The following is a 21,261-nucleotide window of genomic DNA, read 5'->3' as shown; positions in this document are numbered from 1 at the left end:
TGAGTCCATACCATTTATTAACTCTTGGCATTATTTCCTGAGCTTTAGGGGTCCTATTGAGAAAGTTGTTGCCTGTGCCTGAAAGCTGGAGAGTAGACCCTATGTTTTCTTGTAGGAGTTACATAGTTTCTTATCTAATTCTTAGGTCTTTGGTCCATTTTGAGGTTTTTGTTTTGTTTTGTTTTGTTTTGGTACCAGGGATTGAATACAGGGGCACTTGACCACTGAGCTACATCCGAGGCCCTATTTTGTGACAGGGTCTCACTGAGTTGCTTAGCACCTTGCCATTACTGAGGCTGGCTTTGAACTCGCGATTCTCCTGTCTCAGCCTTCCAAACCCCTGGGATTACAGGCATGTGCCACCATGCCCAGTCCATTTCTAGTTATTTTTGTGCAGGGTGACACAAAAGGAACTGGTCTCATTCTTCCACATGTGGAGAACCAGTTTTCCCAGAACCATTTTTTAAAAAGACTTTTTTCTCTGATGTGTTTTTGGTACCTTTGTCAAGGATCAGATAACTATATCTGAGTGGGTTTGTCTATGTTTTCATTTCTCATGGGTAAATGCCTAGGGATGGGATTGCTGGGTTATATAGTAAGTATATATTTACTTTCATAAGAAACTACCAAACTAGGTTGAAAGTGACTGCACTGTTTTATAGCCAGCAGCAATGTATTGAGAATTCTAGTATCTTCCAAATCCTTGCCAGAATTTTTTATTGTGAGGTGGTGTTGTTTTGGCCTTTCTCATTAATAGTAATATTTCACTGTGGTTTTGATTTTCATTTCCTGGTGCTAATGATGCTGAACATCCTTTCATGTGCTTATTTACCATCTATATATCTTTTTCGGTGAAAATTTATTCCTTCACAATTAAGCTTAATATTAGCTAAAGGTATTTTTATAGGTGCCTTTTACTGAGTTAAGAAAGTTCTCGTTTGCTAAAAGTTTTTAATGATAAATGGATATCAATTTTTGTCATAGGCTTTATTCTGCATCATAGAGATGATCATCTAGTTTTTTTCATTTTTATTTATTTTATTATAAATGACAGCAGAATGCATTACAATTCTTATTACACATACACAACACAATTTTTCATATCTTTGGTTGTATATAAAATATGTTGACACCAATTCATGTCTTCATACATGTACTTTGGATAATGATGTTTATCATACTCCACCATCCTTGCGAATCCCCTGCCCCCTCCCATTCCCTCCCACCCCTCTGCCCTATCTAGAATTCATCTATTCCTCCCATGCTCCCCCTCCCTATCTTCATCATGTGGGATTAGGCCCCAACTTCCTTAATAAGACTCCTATAGCGCAAGAATTAAATCCAAGAATCAATAAATTGGATGGAATCAAACTAAAAAGTTTCTTCTCAGCAAAAGAAACAATCTATGAGGTGAACAGAGGGCCTACATCCTGGGAGCAAATTTTTACCCCTCACACATCAGATAGAGCACTAATCTCTAGGGTATATAAAGGACTCAAAAAGCTAAGCACCAAAAAAAACAAATAAACCAATCAACAAATGGGCCAGGGACCTGAACGGACACTTCTCAGAAGAGGATATACAATCAGTCGACAAATATATGAAAAAATGCTCATTATCTCTAGCAATTTTTCTTCTTTAGTCTATAATATGGTGAGTTAACAGTGATTGGGTTTTTTGTTGTTTTGCTTTTTTGTACTGAAGATTAAGATCCCTGGGTCTCTATTCACCAGTGGTATGATCCCCACCTCACCCCCATTGTGGCAGTAAAATTGTCTCCATCTATTTGTCATTTATAGGGTATTTCATTCTTGTGTGTAGATCCAGATTTCCATCAGGTATCAGTTTCTTCTGCCTCAAGGTTTTCCTTTTACATTTCTTATAGGGCTGACCTTCTGCTGTCAAATTCTTTGATTTGTGCATCTGAAAATGTTTTCATTTCAATTTAACTTTACAAAGACATTTTTACTGGCTAGAAATCTGGCCTTTCTTCTAGTGCACTGTTGGGTTGTCTGTTTGTCTGTTTAATCAGTAGTTTAAAGATGATGCCCCACAGTCTTCAGTGCTATTTCATTCACAGTTTTGCACCCCTGTGCCTTGGTTCCTGGTTATTAGCAGTTTGATTTTGATGTGCTTTAGTTAAGAAGTTTCTTCATGTTTCTCTTGCTGGCAGTTTGTTGAGCTTCTTGTATTTGGGTCCTCCATCCCATTTATTTTTTCTGTTTAATTTTGGATAATTTCTGAGATGCAAATTACCTGGAAACAGTTTAATTTCTCTGAGTTTGAGTGTGGGGCATCTCTGATTTTCAGCAACTCACTTGCTCGACAAGCTCTTCTCCCACCAGTGCTCTCTGCCTGGGAATTCTAACCTCCTGGGCCTCCCTCCACTCCCAGCTTGACCCCTCAACACAGGGAGGCCACAAGCCTCTACCCAGGGTCTCTCCTCCTGTTACAGATTTTCCCAGGAGTAAGCAGAGCCAGAACATAGTTGTTTCAGTTTTTTCTCAACCCTTTGAAAAGTGGTTTTGAGGCTTTTTGTATATTTTCACATTGCCTGTTTTATTCTAGTGTTTTACTCGTCACCTTATTTTGGTCCAGTATCGATGTTCTCCTTAACAGTTGTTCATTGAATGAATATATAGATAGGAATTCACAATCTTATATTATTTCTCATGCCTCCTTTTCCTGTTCTTTCACTGTCATTAAAATCAAATCAGGGGCTGGCATTGTAGCTCAGTGGTAGAGTGCTTGCCTAGCAAATCTGAGGCACTGGGTTTGATTCTCAGCACCACATATAAATAAATGAAATAAAGGTCCATCCACAACTAAAGAAAATTAATAAACTAAAATAAAATCAGACAAGAAAGATGGGGAAGGCACGTGTGAGGCATAATATGTGTTAATTATTCTTCTCTGTATGTAGAAAGTGGTTGATACAAATTAGCTGTGGTAAATTACCTATTCTTAATATGTCTGCAGTCATGAAGAGCTACCAAACTGGAATGGGCAAATCTGAAAGAAAAAAAAATAAGAGTTGAGTTGGCAGAGAAGGGAAAATGAGCAGACTCAGCACAAGTGTTCTTGCTTTGCAGGTTGTGTGTCGCAGCTCTGTCTGTGAATAACTTCTGTGACAACCGAGAGGCCCTGTATGGTGTATTTGATGGAGACCGCAATGTGGAGGTGCCGTACCTTCTCCAGTGTACCATGAGTGACATTTTGGCTGAAGAACTGCAGAAAACAAAAAATGAAGAAGAATACATGGTCAATACGTTCATTGTTATGCAAAGGTAAAACACTTTCTGCTCTGTGTACTCTTATTCTTTAAGTGTTTGCCTTCTGGTTAGCAAAGTGAGTGCCCCATAATCTCAGGGCACTGTTTTAGATTGTGCATGCTCAAGGTGCTGCCTCAGTGGTCAAGGAGGACCTGTGCTTGGGTTTGAGACATGCTGGTATTCAGATAGCTTTGTAGGAGGCTGAGTCCAAGGCAGGAATGTAGTTTCTCAGAGAATTGGACCTTACAGGCCTGTTTTGTTTCTAGATTTTCAGTGTTTGCAACACCCACCCTCCCCACAATCACATGAGCTCCACAGGCTGGAATGGACTGGTGTTGGACTTCTTATTGAAATGTACCATTTCTATCCCAGTTTGTTGATCTTTATGGTTTCCTTTGTGGAATTTTGACCAGGAGTTAAAGCATTCTTTGTTATTTTGCCCCCTTACTTGATGTTTAAGACAGCATTGCTAACAGAGTCCTCAGTGTTGCCTGGCACTTCCACCTGCCACACAGCTCCAGGAGTTGTGGATTGTTGTTTGGATCCTTAGGACTGAAATCTAGTCTCCCTCATTCAAGGAATTGCTCATTTAGTCATCTTAAGGGATTTGTAGATTGTACAGGAATTGCCGGTCTATAAATACTGGACCACAGACCCTTGCTCCTTTGGGACTTCAAGTGAAGAGTGTCCTAGTGCTCCAAAGTTCATGGTAACAGAGATGACCTCTCTTTTGCTGCTTTTCCTCTCCTCGGATCATCTACCAGAGGAAGTGGCTTTGTAACCAGGGTATTAGTGTCTGCTGCAGAGGCTGTTCCCAGTAACTTTCAGAGTTGTATCTGAGTTGTGAATGGTTCTTCTTGCAGAGACTCATGTAGGGGTTCTGGAGTGGGTCTCTGCTGCCAGAATCACCTGTGTCAGATTCCCAGTGGGCATGAACAATTAGCAGTTGAACAATGGTAAGAGCTAATACTTAGCAAGCCCTTCACATGTAGAGTCATTGTTCCAAATACTGTACATGTGATAAATTTTTTTCCAGTGAGGTAGGTATTGTTACCATTCTTATTTTACTTATTTTTATGAGAAACTGAGGTACAGAGAGGTGAAGCAAAGTGCCCTAAGAGCTGGTTGGTTGTACAGCCTGGATTGGGGCTCAAGCAGTAACACTCCAGAGAGTGTTCTAACTACCAGCCATGCTTTTAAAAAAAATTATTTATTCTAATTTGTTATATATGACAGCAGAATGTAATTCAATTCATATTACACATATAGAGCACAATTTTTCATGTCTTTGGTTTTGCACAAAGTAGAGTCACATCATTCTTGTCTTCATACTGATGTCCATCTCATTCGACCATTCTTCCTACCCCCATGCCCTCTCCCCTCCTCTCCCTCCCCTTTGCCCTATCTAAAGTTCATCTATTCCTCTCATGCTCCCCACCCGCATCTCCATTGTCAATCAGCATCTTTATATCAGAGAAAACATTGGGCATTTGTTTTGGGGGGATTGGCTTACTTCATTTAGCATTATATTCTCTATCTGCATCCATTTACCTGCAAATGCCATGATTTTATTCTGTTTTAATGCTGAGTAATATTCCATTGTGTATGTATACCACATTTTCTTTATCCATTCATCTACTGAAGGGCATCTAGGTTGGTTCCACACTTTAGCTATTGTGAATTGTGCTGCTATAAACAATGAATCATGTGGCTGCGTCCATGTAGTATGCTGTTTTTAAGTCCTTTGGGTATAAACCAAGGAGTGGGATAGCTGGGTCAAATGATGGTTCCATTCCCAGTTTTCCTAGGAATCTCCACACTGCTTTCCATATTGGCTACATTAATTTGCAGTCCAACCAGCAATGTATGAGTGTGCCTTTTCCCCCACATCCTCACCAACAATTTTTGTTGTTTGTATTCTTACTAGCTGCCATTCTGACTGGAGTGAGATAAAATCTCAGAGGGGTTTTGATTTGCATTTCTCTAATTGCTAGAGATGTTGAACATTTTTTCATGTATTTGTTGATTAATTGTATATCATCTTCCAAGAAGTGTCTGTTTAGTTCCTTGGTTCATTTATTGATTGGGTTATTTGGTTTTCCGGTGTAAAGATTTTTTAGTTCTTTATATATCCTAGAGATTAGTGCTCTATCTGATGTGCATGTGGTAAAAAATTTGCTCCCATTCTGTGGCTCTCTCTTCACCTCACTGATTGTTTCTTTTGCTGAGAAGCTTTTTAGTTTGAATCCTTCACATTTGTTGATTCTTGATTTTGATTCTTGTGCTGTAGGAGTCTTATTAAGAAAGTTGGGGCCTACTCTGACATGATGGAGATTTGGGCCTACTTTTTCTTCTATTAGGCACAAAATCTCTGGTTTAATTCCTAGGTCCTTAATCCACTTTGAGTTGAGTTTTTTGCATGGTGAGAGCTTAATTACATTTTGTTGCATATGGATTTTCAGTTTTCTCAGCACCATTTATTGAAGAGGCTATCTTTTCTCCAATATATGTTTTTAATGCTTTGTCTAATACAAGATAACTATAATTATGGGGGTTTGTCTCTGTGTCCTCTATTCTGTTCCATTGGTCTACAAGTCTATTTTGGTGCCAATACCATACTGTTTTTGTTACTATTACTCTGTAGTATAATTTAAAGTCTGGTATAGTGATACTACCTGTTTCACTCTTCTTGCTAAAGTTTGCTTTAGCTATTCTGGGTCTTTTTTTTTTTCCATATCAATTTTATGTTTCATGACTGCTTTTTCTGTTTCTATGAGGAATGTCATTGGGATTTTGATTGGAATTGCATTAAATCTCTATAGTGCTTTTGGTAGTATGGTCATTTTGATAATATTAATTCTGCCTATCCAAGAACAAGGGAGATCTTTCCATCTTCTAAGATCTTCTTTGATTTCTTTCTTTAGGGTTTTGTAATTTTCATTATATAGATCTTTTACCTGTTTCATTAAGTTGATTCCCAAGTATTTTTTTTTTTTTAGGCTATTGTAAATGGGGTAGTTTTCCTCATTTCTCTTTCAGAGGATTTGCCATGGATATACACAAATGCCTTTTATTTATGGGTGCTGATTTTATATCCTGCTACTTTGCTGAATTCATTTACTAGTTCTAGAAGTTTTTGGATTTTCTAGGTAAAGAATCATATCGTTGGCAAATAGTGCTAATTTGAATTCTTCTTTTCCTATTCGTATCCCTCTAATTTCTTTGGTCTGTCTAATTGCTGTGGCCAGTGTTTCAAGAACTATGTTAAATAGAAGTGGTGAAAAAGGACATCCCTGCCTTGTTCCAATTTTTAGAGAGAATGCTTTCAATTTTTCTCCATTTAGAATGATGTTGGTGTGGGGCTTAGCATAGATGGCTTTTACAATGTTGAGATATGTTTCTGTTATTCCTAGTTTTTCTACTGTTTTGAACATAACATGAAGGGATGCTGTATTTTGTCGAATGCTTTTTATTATGCCTCTATTGATGATCATATGATTCTTTAAGTCTACTGATGTGATGAATTACATTTATTAATTTTGGTATGTTGAACCAAACTTGCATCCCTGGGATGAACCCCACTTGATCTGTTTTTGTATTCGATTTTCCAGAATTTTACTGGGAATTTTTGCATCTATGTTCATTAGAGATATTGGTCTAAAGTTTTCTTTCTTTGATATGTCTTTGTCTGTTTTTTGAATCAAGGTGATATTGGCCTCATAGAATGAGTTTGGAAGTGCTCCCTCTTTTTCTATTTCACAAAATAATTTAAAGAGTATTGCTATGAGTTCTTCTTTAAAGTTCTTGTAGAACTCCGCTGTGTATTCATCCAGTCCTGGGCTTTTCTTGGTTGTAGGTTTTTGATGGCCTCTTCTATTTTGTCACTTGAAATTGATCTGTTTAACTTGTGTATATCATCCTTATTTAGTTTGGGCAAATCATATGACTCTAGAAATTTGTCAATGCCTTCAATATTTTCTACTTTATTGGAGTATACATTTTCAAAATAGTTATCTTCTGTATTTCTGTACTGTGATATTTCCTTTTTATCATGAATATTAATAATTTGAGTTTTCTCTCTCCTTCTCTTCATTAGCATGGCTAAGAGTTTGCCAATTTTATTTATTTTTTCAAAGAACCAACATTTTCTTTTGTCTATTTTTTCAGTTGTTTCTTTTGTTTCAGTTTCATTGATTTCAGCTCTGATTTTAATCATTTTCTGTCTTCTGCTTTTGGTTTGATTTATTCTTCTTTTTCTAGGGCTTTGAGATGTAATGTTAGGTCATTTAAAAGAAGAAATCTTTTTCTTCTTTTAAGGAATGAACTGCACGAAATGAACTTTCCTCTTAGTACTGCCTTCATAGTGTCCCAGAGATTTTGATATGTTGTATCTGTGTTCTCATTTACCTCTAAGAATTTTTAATCTCCTCTTTGATGTCTTTTGCAACCCATTGTTCATTCAATAGCATATTATCTAGTCTCCATGTGTTGGAGTAGCTTTTATTTTTTATTTTATCATTGATTTCTAATTTCATTCCATTATGATCTGATAGAATGCTGGGTAGTATCTCTACTTTTTTGTATTTGCTAAGAGTTGCTTTGTGGCATAACTTATAGTCTGTTTTAGAGAAGGATCCATGTGCTGCTGAAAAGAAGTGTATTTGCATGTTGGTGGATGAAGTATTCTATATATGTCTGTTAAATCTAAGTTACTGATTATATTATTAAGTTCTGTAGTTTCTTTGTTTAGCTTTTGTTTGGAAGATCTATCCAGGGGTGAAAAAGGTGTGTTGAAGTCATCCAGAATTATTGTGTTGTGGTATCTTTGACTCTTGAACTTGAGAAGAGTTTGTTTGATGAATGTAGATGCTCCATTGTTTGAGGAATATATCTTTATAATTGTTATGTCTTGTTGATATATGGTTCCCTTGAGCAGTATATGTCTTTCTTTATCCCTTTTGATTAACTTAGGCTTGAAGTCTATTTAATTTGATATAAGGATGGAGACACCTGCTTGTTTCCATAGTTCATGTGAGTAGTATGTTTTTTCCCAACCTTTCACCTTTTCTATGGATATCTTTTCCTATGAGATGAGTCTCTTGAAGGCAGCATATTGCCTTTTAAATCCAATCTACCAGTCTATGCCTTTTGATTGGTGAGTTTATGTCATTAATATTTAGGGCTATTATTGAGACATGATTTGTATTACCAGCCATTTTTGTTTATTTTTGGTATTTACTTGACTTGGTTTCTCCTTTGATTAGTTTTTCCTTTAGTGTAATACCTCCCTCTGTGGATTTTCATTGTTGTTTTTCATTTCCTCCTCATGGTATATTTTGCTGAGGATGTTCTGTAGTGCAGGCTTTGTAGCTGTAAATTCTTTTAACTTTTGTTTATTGTGGAAGGTTTTATTTCTTCATCAAATCTTAAGCTTAATTTTGCTGGATATAAGATTCTTGATTGGCATCCATTTTCTTTCAGAGCTTGGTATATGTTGTTCTAGGATCTTCTAGGTTTCAGGGTCTGGGTTGAAAATTCTGCAGACATTCAAATTGGTTTCCCCCCTATATATAATCTGATTCCTTTCTGTTGTGGCTTTTAAAATTCTCTTCTTATTCTGTATGCTAGGCATTTTCATTATAATGTGCCTTGGTGTGGATCGTTGTGATTTTGTACATTTGGCATTCTATAAGCCTCTTGTATTTGGTTTTCCAGTTCATTCTTCATGTTTGGAAAATTTTCTGCTATTATTTCATTGAATAGATTGTTCATTTCTTTGGTTTGGAACTCTATGCCCTCCTCTATCCCAGTGACTCTTAAGTTTGTTCTTTATATATTATCCCATATTCTTGAATGTTCTGCTCATGGTTTCTTACCATCTTTATTGTGTGATCTACATTCTTTTCAAGATTATATATTGTCTTTATTATCTGAGGTCCTGTCTTCCAAGTGGTCCAATCTATTAGTGATGTTTTCTATTGAGCTTTTAATTTGGTTTATTGTTTCTTTCATTTCAAGGATTTTTGTTTGTTTGTTTTTCAGAACCTGTATCTCCTTATTGAAGTAATCTTTTGCTTTCTATATTTGCTTATGTAGCTATTTATTGAAATGATCTTTCACTGCCTGTATTTGCTCTGTTATGTCATCCTTTAATTCACAGAACATTTTAATTATGTACATCCTGAACTACTTTTCTGTCATTTCTTCTGTTGCGCTAGCCACACTTGTTCTAGGAAAAAAACTGAGATGTATCACATGCATTTTCACATGCGCGTGCATACATATACATCCTTTGTAACCTCCCAATGGGTCTGCTCTTTATAACTCAAGCACTGAATAAAATATAAGAATCGAGGACCCCAAAGTCTGATTAGTAGCTCCACTTTTCACAAATCTGTCTGTCTTTAAAAGGAAGAAAGTAGAGCTGCTTTGGAAGGGCCTTAAAGCCAAATCTGGTTGTGGATGTTGGGAAATTGGAATGTAGTGACCCAAATTGTCGGCCCATCTCCAGGGCTTTTTGTGTGCCTCTTGCTTTCTTTATTTGTTAACAGGGTACAAGATTGTGATGAGCTTTTTAGTCCTAAGGGGAACTGTATGTTCTTTTGTGCTTGATCTACTAATACATGTGAGTAGGCAGCCCTAGTTTTCACAGCCACTATTACCAATTGCTTCACTTAGATGCTTGATAGGAGTTGACAGTACCTGAGGGTCTGCCTTGCTGAAACAGGGTAGTGTTTTTCCTTAACTCTTTTGTTCCTGTACCATTTGGAAATAGCAGAGACCTGGGAGGAATTACCATTTGCAGGGCTTATAATTGGAGTTCTATGCCCCTTTTGAGTGTCAAAATTTGCAAGGGCTTCATGTATTTATTAATCTGAGTTAGTGGTCATAAGTAAAAGAGTAGATCATAAGCACTTGGTGTTTGATTACCAGATGGCCTTTCTGTACACTTTCTAATATAGATAATTCTGGTCCAGAAAGTCTTGGCTATATAGGGTAAAAACAGGAGCAGTTGGATATTTAGGCTCATACCAGCCAGCATCCTTCAGAAGGGAGAGGGTGGCCAGGTTATTCTGAAGGGCAACTGTGTGTGGCATCTTGAGTTCATGCCGTCTCTAAGTGATCCCTTCAGTTTTCCCCTCCTGGGAACAGTGAGGAACTGTTAATTTCATGCTGTCTTTGAAGTGTGTGTGCTGGAGGGGCTGTGTGATTGACATGGGGTTAGCTGACTCTCACAGTGGTCTCAGGACTCCTTTATTCCAGACTAACTCTTAAGGCTGCTAATGAAAAAGTAACACTTTCCCCCCTAGTTTTGATCAGATGCCTCTTGATGTGAGTGTGTGTGATGTCAGGTTCCAAGGTCTCTTTTCCTCTGTGAAGTTCACTGGTTTGTGCTTTGATGAAAGAAGCTGAGTCAAATTTCCAGTTTCCTTCTCCCTCCTGGCCCTGTCCAGTGGTACAGTCTTCCCATTGAATTAGTAAAACTGAAACGTGATGGGTTGTTTGAATTTTCACCCCTTGTTTTTGGATTCTAGGAAACTTGGAACTGCTGGGCAGAAACTTGGAGGTGCTGCTGTCCTTTGTCATATCAAGCATGACCCTGTGGACCCAGGAGGATCCTTCACCTTGACCTCTGCTAATGTGGGCAAGTGCCAAACAGTTCTTTGTCGAAATGGAAAGCCACTGCCTCTGTCCAGGTCTTATGTCATGAGCTGTGAAGAAGAGCTAAAGAGAATAAAGCAGCACAAGGCCATTATCACTGAGGTGAGGAGAGAGGGATCTCCCTCATAATGGTGGGAGAAGTGACTAGCAGGTCATGGCAGAAACCAGTAAGGGAGCTTTTACCTTCAATGGACATTTTTGAAGTTGGCTTAAAATTATGATTCTAAGTTAAAATTTAGAGTTCTAAGTCTATAGTTTCACAAAATAAATATCTCATGGTATCAATACATACCATACAAGGAATGTATATACCCTCCAAGGACTAATGTACATTACACATATCAACACAAGGAATAAGGGATAGAATAATGAAATGCCAGTTGCCATCATGCTTGATGGCCATGATCTCATTTGGTCCTCACAGCCCGTCTTCAGAGGTGCTGACTGAGTGATCAAGGGTTCTCCTAAAATCACACTGCTGGTTTCACATCTCAGCTCTGCTATTTGCAACCTCTGACCTTTAAACTTTTCTTAGCCTTAATTTCCTCATCTGTACAGTGGGAGTTTTAGTGTATCTGTCCTATCATAACATGTCTGTTTACATGTTCACTACTTGTTATTTTGGTTCAGGCCTCACCCAGTGGCAGTTTTGCCCCTCATAGAAAACCAGGTAATATCTAGAGACATTTTTGGTCACAACTGGGCAGAGTGCCATTGGCCCATTGTGTCTAGGGGCTAGGGATGCTGCTAGACATCTTATAATGCACAGAACAGTTCCCACAACAAAGACTTATTTGGCCCCCAAATGGCAATAGTGCTTTTGTTGAGAAACACTGGAGTAAATCTATAGCCTATCAAGGTCATTACTAGTGAAACTTCCAAAATGGGCTCCAGTAGTTCTTTCTGCTCCATTTATTAATTCACCATGCAGTGTCAGTTACCTCTCATTTACCTGGAAAATGATAGGCAGTACAGCAGTGATCCCGACAGATACAAATCTGCCCATAAGAAATTTCTAGTCTTACATTGTCAGTAAGATCCACAGAACCATGCGTAGTTCAAGGCAGGCTAGTGAAGCTTGTGATCCAGTAGAGAAAAGCTGTGTTTTCCCCCCTTCTCCCCTCCCACATTTTTTTGTTGGTGCATTCTAGTTGAACATAATGGTAGGATTTGCAGTATAACAATATAATTTGGTCACCATCACTCCCCAGCACTTCCCTGTCCTTTCCCTCCTCCCACCTCCAGTCCTTTTCCTCTACTAACCTCCCTTGGATTTTCATGAGATCCCCTCCCACCTTTCTTGTCCTTTTTTCCTCTCCAGCTTCCACATGTGAGAGAAAACATAACAACCCTTGACCTTCTGAGTTTGGCTTATTTTGCTTAACAGAGTGGTCTCAAGTTCCATCCATTTTCCTGCAAATAATATAATTTCATTCTTCTTTACGTCTAAGTAAAAGAACTTCCGTGTGTACATATACCAGATTTTCTTTATCCATTCATCTGTTGATGGACACCTAGGCTAATTCCATAGTAAAAAGTCTGACTTCTGATAGACATCGTAAGGGCCTGTAGAAATACTGTGGGATTCCGTTGAAATGAGTCGGAGTGTGAATTTAGTTCTCTATCCTAGGAGCAAGGAGGATTAAAATCAATAGTAGACACTATGTTAGGAGCAAAGACAGCTAATACTGTACAGAATGTATTAAATTCAGTGCTCAGCAATAGGCCCAGTGTGATCGGAAGGGAAGGATTTCTGCTGTGTGAATCAGCAGGCAGTGTGTAGGTCAGCCCTTTTCTCTTGTTTTCTATGCCTTTCCTCTTATCGCTTTGGTCTGCATTGCTGAGTGCTCAACAATGAGGGGTTTGGGTCTCATTTTTCACTTCTGTACTTGAAGTGTGCTCCCAACACACACACAAATACACAGAACCATTGGTTTTGATGGGGAGAATTCTTAAGTGTGGGCAGAAGAGCAAGGGTGGTTCTTGTCAAATCCACACTCTAGGGACAGATTCCATCACTAGAGTCAAGTGAATTCAAAATCATGCTTAAAGCTCTGTTTGACTAATTTTACTTCTAAGAATGCTACCTTCTTAAAAGGGTGGCATGGCGAGGTTGTGTGAGGAGTTGGGGACAGCACCCGAAGAATAAGCAAGCACCTTGCAAAGCCCAAGTCAAGGCAGGTGGTAGGGGTGGAAAGGAAGAGGCTCTTCTGGAAGACACACACTAAAAAAAATTGCATTTGACATCATGAAGCCTTCTCTGGAAAGAGGTATTAAAACCAGGGGCATTAGGAGACACGTCATGGACCTGAGAACCTGAAAGAACTGAGCAGACACGTGGTAAAAACCAATGTAAAGGTCTTTTTGCTGGCAGATGGTTTGGAACTTTGGCTGCTGATTTAAATGGCATGAGCTCAGCTGAACTAAATCTGGGAGAGACTCTTTGCCTACCCCATTTGCCAACAGGAAGTCAAGTTCAAGGAAATAATAAGAATTGGAACTTCTCCTTTGGCATCTGCCTCTCAAAACATAAGCTTTCTGACCCAGCTAGTCACACAAGATTTTCTCCACCAGTTAAGAGCTCCCAGTGTTTGTCTCCTCCTGAGCCTTCCAGCACCTCCCCACTTGCGGGTCATGTACTAGTGGAGAGGAATGGAAGGTTGAATGGTACCTGGCTCAGGTGTCTTTCTCAGGACTGGCTTACCTCACAGAGGCTCCTCCTGAGCTGGCCAGCATGCTTGCCTTGGAGGTAAGACAGTGCTGCCTCCTAGTGTGAATGTGGTCCCAGTAAAGAGAAGAGCTGAGGTAGTCTGCTCTTTCCCTGTCAGGCCTGCACTCTCCTGTGGTGCTCCAGTCAGGGGACCCAGGGGGATACTGCACAGTTGCCATGGGTGTTCTGTGTTCACTCTGGAACCCTTCTTCTTCCAGGACGGCAAGGTGAACGGAGTGACTGAGTCCACGCGCATCTTGGGCTACACCTTCCTCCACCCCAGTGTGGTGCCTCGCCCCCACGTGCAATCCGTTCTCCTCACCCCCCAGGACGAGTTCTTCATCCTGGGAAGCAAAGGGTTGTGGGACAGCCTGTCCATTGAGGAGGCTGTGGAGGCCGTGCGCAATGTGCCCGATGCCCTGGCAGCTGCCAAGAAGCTGTGCACACTGGCCCAGAGCTATGGCTGCCACGACAGCATCAGTGCTGTGGTGGTGCAGCTCAGCGTCACGGAGGACAGCTTCTGCTGCTGCGAACTCAGTGGTGGAGGGAGCGTGCCACCACCCAGCCCAGGCATCTTCCCTCCCTCGGTCAACATGGTGATCAAGGACCGGCCCTCTGATGGGCTTGGAGTGCCGTCTTCCAGCAGTGGCATGGCGTCTGAGATCAGCAGTGAGCTCTCCACTTCTGAGATGAGCAGCGAGGTGGGCTCTACCGCCTCTGATGAGCCCCCATCTGGAGCCCTGAATGAGAGCAGCCCTGCCTACCCCAGCGAGCAGCGCTGCATGCTCCACCCAGTCTGTCTGTCCAATTCCTTCCAGCGCCAGCTGTCCAGCGCCACTTTCTCTAGCGCCTTCTCTGACAACGGCCTTGACAGTGATGATGAAGAACCAATTGAGGGTGTTTTCACCAATGGCAGCCGGGTGGAGGTGGAAGTGGACATCCACTGCACCCGGGCCAAGGAAAAGGAGAAACAGCAGCACCTGCTGCAGGTACCAGCTGAGGCCAGCGACGAGGGCATTGTCATCAGTGCCAATGAAGATGAGCCAGGTCTGCCCAGGAAGGCAGACTTTTCTGCTGTGGGGACCATTGGGCGCCGAAGGGCCAATGGCTCTGTAGCGCCCCAAGAAAGAAGCCACAATGTGATAGAGGTTGCTACAGACGCACCTCTCCGAAAGCCTGGAGGCTATTTTGCTGCTCCAGCTCAGCCAGATCCTGATGATCAGTTTATCATACCCCCAGAGCTGGAAGAGGAGGTCAAAGAAATCATGAAACATCACCAGGAACAGCAGCAGCCGCCACAGCGGCAGTTTCAGATGGACCAGCTGCCAGACTGTTATGACACGCCATTATGACCCCGTCTGAATACTGTTTTAAAAATAAACTAACCAGGAAAGACAGTTGTAAGAGTCTCCCAGGCTCACATTAAACCAGGGGTTTTACTCCATGTCCTTCTCCCAGACACTTCTCCCAACCTGTCTTTGCAGCTAATCTGTAGATTCTTTTCCTGTTGGTTATTTTTTAATGATTACTTTTCTTCTAGTGATGCTTTACCAATATGATTTAAATTTGTTAACTTCTTTCCCTAACATATCAGATGTGTAAAGACAAAGAACAAAAGGTTTAATATATTACAGAGAAACAGTTAATGATAATGTAATATTTTTTAAAAATGGCTTTTTGTTGTTTGTTTGGAAGGCAGGGCAGGTTGCCATTGCTAAATGATTTAATAATATTGTAATTCTGTATTTCTCTGTGGGGGGGCTTTTTTTTTTGTCTTGAAAAATGATAGACATTTGTAGAATATGGAGACTAACTCCTAGGAGTTGCTTTACTCTGTCAGGTGACTTAAGTCACTGGGATTCACTAATTTTCTCTGAGAGAACAGTTGATTGAGAAATTTCTATTGTAAATAGCTCAGTGTTATATAGTGATGCTTAAAATGTTTTGTAGTCTTGGCATAAGGACACAACCTGAATAACTGACATCTCCCCCTCTGATCAACCCTCCCTGCTCAGCCCCCACCCCCACACACCTGCAGTGCAGTGCGGAGGCCAGGTGCTGCTGCTCAGATAAGTGGCTCTGGGGCCACTGGAGGAGCCTGCACTCAGGGACCCTGAACCTACTTCCCTCCTCTCCCAACCCCAGCCTCTTGACTTTTGCAGACACTTTTTAATTGTGTTCCTTACTGCTGCCACAATCAGCATGACTGTATAGAGTTCCACTAGACCATTTACATACCAGAGTTATATTAAAGCAGAATGCGCAAATGACATGTCATAATTTTTGTTATAATAAATACAAAATTTACAAGTTTGGACCCATCTGCCTTTGTCTCAGCAGCCAGCTGTGTCTTGCAGATTATCATAACTGCTTAGGTTTGGAACAAATAGATGAAATGTTGGATATTACTGATTTGGATTTTTTTTTTTAATGAAAATATACCCAACCAGTTCAATGACAGTCAATGAGGAAATGAAATTGACTTCAGGCTAGAAGTGTAAATAGCTGGTCTCAGAGTTTCTGTTTCTTCATTTTATGTAGGGTAGATGTTAAAGGGGGATAGGTCGAGGTTGCATAGAGAAGAGACCTGGAACACTTCTCCCACAAAGCCAGGTTTTTTTTTTTCACTACTCCTCAAGGCTCCTAGCCATATGAACAGATTGAAGATAAACAGCAGGTTGGCTCACTCTCCACCACTACAGAAATAATGTGGGCACATCAGGTGTCCTCGGGGACTCCCATGTTCCTACTGACTCTCATCAGGCACACTGGCAGACTGGGGTCTCCTACCCCACTGCATACTCTTTCTGTCCCTACTTGTACTGCCTCCTGCCTCCTGCATTTCATGTGGACCGACTTCCCGTGTCTGTCTCAGATCTTCCCCGAATGGTACCTGGCTAGTTGAGTGATGGGGCAGTTAGTGTTTCTTAATTTGTGGACTCAATGCTGGCCTTTCGACCTCTCACTCAGTGGCCACTGGGTTGGCCTTGTCTTGCTAACGACTTCATTTCTGTTTTGGACTACTTGTGCATAACGTCTGTTGGGAACCACTAAGGCCACAGAAGAAGAGTTGGCCCATCGCAGCCTGGTGAGACTCGGTCACCAGGGAGCGATGGGCCAACTCTTTGGGAGTTGGATTTCCCAAATATAAGCAGACCTCTGCCTGAGCCAATAGCAGAGCCCCCTCAGGATCCTGTTGCAGCTCCACTCCCTTTCTCAGTTCTCGTCCATTCCATGTATCAGAGCAGATGTGGAAGGCTTCAGGTTTTCCCACCAGTGCCTTATTCCCCATGGGACATCTGAGCTGGCTAACTTCCTCAGTACTTAGAATCCCCCACTGGGAAGGATGTAACTGTCACCTTTTTTGTTGTTACTAGAGTCTGGCTAAGTTGCCAGGCTGGCCTCCAGCTCACAATCCTGCCTCTTGATTTCTTGGTGTATAACACCTCAGCTTCACCTGTCCTCTCAGTGGCGCAGACCCAGGCCAACAGCATGACTCTCCTGCACTGCCGTCCGCTTCTGGAGGGGTCAGAACCTGCTGAGTATGGCCAACTGCGCCAACAAGTACTTCAGAATTCCATAATGGGTCCAAAGCCACTGCTGTGCCCCAGGGCAGCCACCAGGACCAGTAAATCTCGAGGACTTGTCTCATTTCCTAACTTGAGTAGCCGATATGGAAGAAGGGACAGGAGAATCAGAGTTGGTATTTTCATGAGTCCCCCCACCCCTCGTCCCAGTTCCTTCAGCACTTGCCTCTATGTCAAGTTCATCATTAAGCCACCTTGTGCACATAGTGTGTAGAAGGTACTGTGAAACTTGGGGTTCACAGGACAGGGAGATGAGAAGGTCATTTTATTGAGCACATGTGGAATGACCAGAGGCATGGATGGTCATTTATGCCTACTTCTACATGGTCCCCAATCATTTTCTGAAGAGTTTTCGTTTTTGTTCACACAGATCATCTAGTAGTATGTGTAGAGCTGCTTAAAAACTGAAGTGGGTTTTTTGAATGTTAAAGTGCTTCATATTTGAGTCTCTGAAGCCATGGTACCTATAGGGTGGGTCTTAGGGAGAAGGGCCTTCCTGCCTGCTGTATTCTCTGCTTCCTGCAGATGATTGGGAAAGGTTTAAAGGGGAGTGGAGAGGAGGAAGAGGTCAGGGCAGAAATGTAACAGCTCTAATGAGGCTTACAATTTTGCTGGTAAAAAGCCCCAGGTTGACGGCCCTAGAAGTTGGTGTTGGATTTGCCACGTGCCACCAAACCTCCTGCCCTCAGCCACCCCTGGAGTACTGGCACTGTGGAGGGGCACCAGGTTCAGTCTTTGGGCCCAGAGACCCAACCCATCCAACCTGGTTTCTCCTGATTGCTTTTGTCATAGCGCCACCTGCTGGTGGATTTAGCTTTGGGTGGAAATGGGCTGGACTGAGCTCTACCTCTACTCTCCCATGAGAAACCAAGTTGATATTTCTTGCTGTTTTCCTAGACACGTGATAGGAAGGAATCTGACCACCATTAAATGTGCAAGAAAAGCTTTCTTAAGTCATTGTTCATTGCACTTATGGCAGTGTCTGCTTTGTAAAGTGCTATGATTAATGACAACTGATTCCTGCCACGGACATGGTTTTCCATGGGAAATTAACATGCAGAAACATCAAGAGGTGCAACCAGAGTCATAGTATCTCCAACACCATCCAGTTTCCCTTCTCTGCCCCACAACCCCTGGTTAAAAGACAAAACAAAAACATCTGTACTATGCTACGGACCTTATGGAATGACATCTGGTAACACCACTGCTGCCACTGCCCTAGGGAGAAAAGGAATCATTCACTTTTGATTAGGTTGCCTTTCGTGTGAACACTCATCAGAGTCTTCTGAAGTCATCCCTGACACACATCAGAAGGCAGAATCTCGATATTTAAGTGTGAAGGTTGTAGTATCTGCTCTATCTACCTCCCCAGCAGTCAAGATAGGTGATGTATTTGAAGTAATTTATAAATAGTAAAGGTTTATTCGGTGTAAGTATTATTGTCATTGTTATAAACAAAAACCCGAGAGTGGTCAGAAAACAATTGGGAGCACAGCGAAAGCACCGGTTTAAATGAAAAACTCTCAGAAATAGTTCGCAGAGGAAAAGATTACGTAGGGTAGAGAAGGTAGACTTTTCTCATTTCTTGCCATTGAATTTCAACGTTTCTTTGCATTCATCTCCCTAACTCACATATTGTGCAAATGAGCATAGGCAGAATTTGTTTTCATTATTGTCATCTGTCATGAGCTGGTTGTTATTACCGTGTCTTTGAAAGATAGTGCTTTCCCTCTTTTTTTCCTCCCTAATCCCTGTGACATCCAATACCAGAATCAGAACAAAGTTCAAACCAAGTTTGTCAAAAACATTGCCCTGATCAGTAAGTAGAAGTAGGAACTACATTTGGCAAGCAGAGCTCTGGGCTAGTGGTAGGAGAGCAGGCTCCGCAGCTCACTACCCTCCTGATACACCTGACGCAGGGCTGGGATTGTAGCTCAGTGGTAGAGCACTTGCCTAATTCACCCGACGCTTGTCCTGCAGTGTCAGGAAGCTCTGGATCTCAGCTCTGGTCACCAGCATTGGGTCTGCAATGCCTGGCTTAGGTGTGAGGACACTGTGCTGATCTCCAGAGGTCTTGAGGGTCTGAGCCAGCCACACACCGTCGGAAGCCAGATGGAGCTCTGCAGATTGTCCCCTCCATCCTAGAAGACTCCATCCCTGAACACTTGTCAGAAGGAAATGGGTAAATGGTCCCCAAGGCTGGGCGAAGTGCAACCTCAATGTCCCTTGCCCGGGATCGAAGCACCTGTGAACATGGGCTGCATTTGACTAGGGTTCATCAGTCCCTTGGTTTCATTCTAAATCAGAACACACTGCTCTGCACTGAAGGGGCAACCAACAGAACGCTTGGAGGGTCGCCCTCCATCTGCTTATGACTAGAATGGCTCTTCTCGTTGTTCTCCCTTTCTAAGGAGTGGAAGTAAGGCTGGCTCCATATTGAAATCATTTATTTTCTAGGCATCATTTTTTTTTCAGCCTTATTCTCACAAACTTGTACTTTCCCCTGCTTGAGAGGAAGTCACAATGGCAACTGAGATGGTTTCCTCAAGTGTTACACCTCCAGACCTTGACCTGAACTCATCGACAGTCACTTCATTTTCGGAGTCTTTAAGAAAAGTGGTCCCCAATTAATATTCGGAGTTTTTTGTTTGTTTGTTTTAAACCAGAGATTTAATGCAGTCACTGAGCCACATCCCCAGCCCTTTTAAATATTTTATTTAGAGACAGCGTCTCATTGAAATTGAGTTGCTGAAGTTTTCACTAAACTGAGGCTGGCCTTGAACTTGTGATCCTCCTCTCTCAGCCTCTGGGGTTGCTGGGGTCACCTTGGCCACTCTCCCCTGGGCCTCTTGGAGTGAGAACAGTGTGTGCCACCCTACCCAGCTAATATATGGAGGCTCTTAAACCAATTTCCTCTTGATAGAAATTGCCCTGTGAGCCAGGAATTAGTCAAGCACATGAAATGAACACCTTTTCTCTGCCTTACAACCTATAACGCCTTCAACAAACTACTAGAGCACCTCAGGAGGAAAAAATAGCTTATTTAAGTGAGTGTCGCATTTGACATTGCAGCACAGAGAGCAGTACTTCCCCAGGACAGCAATAACCCAGAATCGTCATGCTCCCACAGACCCTAAACCCCTCCGCTTACTCAGATGTGCTCAGCCTTGGCCAGTCTCCCCTGGGCCTCTTGGGGTGAGCACGGAAGGAAGCAGGAGTTGAGCAAACCCCTCTGAGGGTCTGCCATCCACCCACCCCTGCGAGCCCCTTGGTGCAGTGAACACTGCTGATGTGTCCCTTCAGCCCCACTTCTGCTAGAAGTGGCCTTGAAATCTCCAGCTGCTTGTCCTTGAGATAAGCTAGGCTTCCGTCTCCTCTGCTGCAGTCTACCATGGACAAGACGTCCAGCCTGGAGTCCCACCCTGTGCTCAGCAAGGCTACCTCTTCACTTGCTCCAGGGCACTTTCTCCCACTCCTCACAGTTTGAAACCTTGCTTTGGGCCTCACCCTGTCCCACAGCAATTGATCTGCTGTCCACAAGGAAAATTGCACAAGGTAACTCACCTGCACTAACCTGGCTCCTCCTCCTGCTTCCCTCCCTCCTGCCCTTCTGCTCCAGGAGGAAGAGTATCCTCTTCCAACCTCCTCCCTGCTCCTGGGACCACCCCATTGTTCTGTCTCTGGCCTCCTTCCTGGTACTTCTTATTGGTATGTGCAGGGACCCATTTCAAACCAAACATTCTTCCCTGGGTCCTGGGCCTGGTCCGGCTCTCCCGGCTCTCCCTTGCCTCCTTCTCGAGGCAGGCTCCCTCTGGCCCCTGACCCTCTCCTGCCTGAGCTCTTGGCCCCACTCTGCTCTCCCCACAGGTCCCTGTGGCCTGTTTTTGAGGTTGGTGGCATGGGCCCCAATCACCATTCCCTTTTCAAGCTCCCGTCTGAGTGCCTCCTATTATGCCTTTGATCTGGCTTCCAAGTGCTGTCACCTGATCAAGGGTGGTGGCCCAACCCCTTCCCTTGGTCTCTCCTTCCC

At 42.2% G+C, this 21,261-nt stretch overlaps 1 protein-coding gene across 1 annotated transcript in view; it reads left to right on the top strand.

Annotated features, from left to right (window-relative positions):
• Positions 1–15,916, top strand: part of Phlpp1 (PH domain and leucine rich repeat protein phosphatase 1) — a 214,663-nt gene extending 198,747 nt beyond the window's left edge. The window contains exons 15-17 of the mRNA XM_026404647.2: positions 3,093–3,287; positions 10,808–11,036; positions 13,863–15,916. Of these exons, the coding sequence (XP_026260432.2) occupies positions 3,093–3,287; positions 10,808–11,036; positions 13,863–14,996 (1,558 nt within the window). The 3' untranslated portion in view covers positions 14,997–15,916. The remainder of the gene's footprint in view (positions 1–3,092; positions 3,288–10,807; positions 11,037–13,862) is intronic.
• The last annotated feature ends 5,345 nt before the right edge of the window (positions 15,917–21,261 follow it).

The sequence above is a fragment of the Urocitellus parryii genome, chromosome 13 (genome assembly GCF_045843805.1).
Source record: "Urocitellus parryii isolate mUroPar1 chromosome 13, mUroPar1.hap1, whole genome shotgun sequence".
In the NCBI taxonomy this organism is placed as follows: Eukaryota; Metazoa; Chordata; class Mammalia; order Rodentia; family Sciuridae; genus Urocitellus; species Urocitellus parryii.
This window is presented reverse-complemented; position numbering and strand designations above follow the sequence as displayed.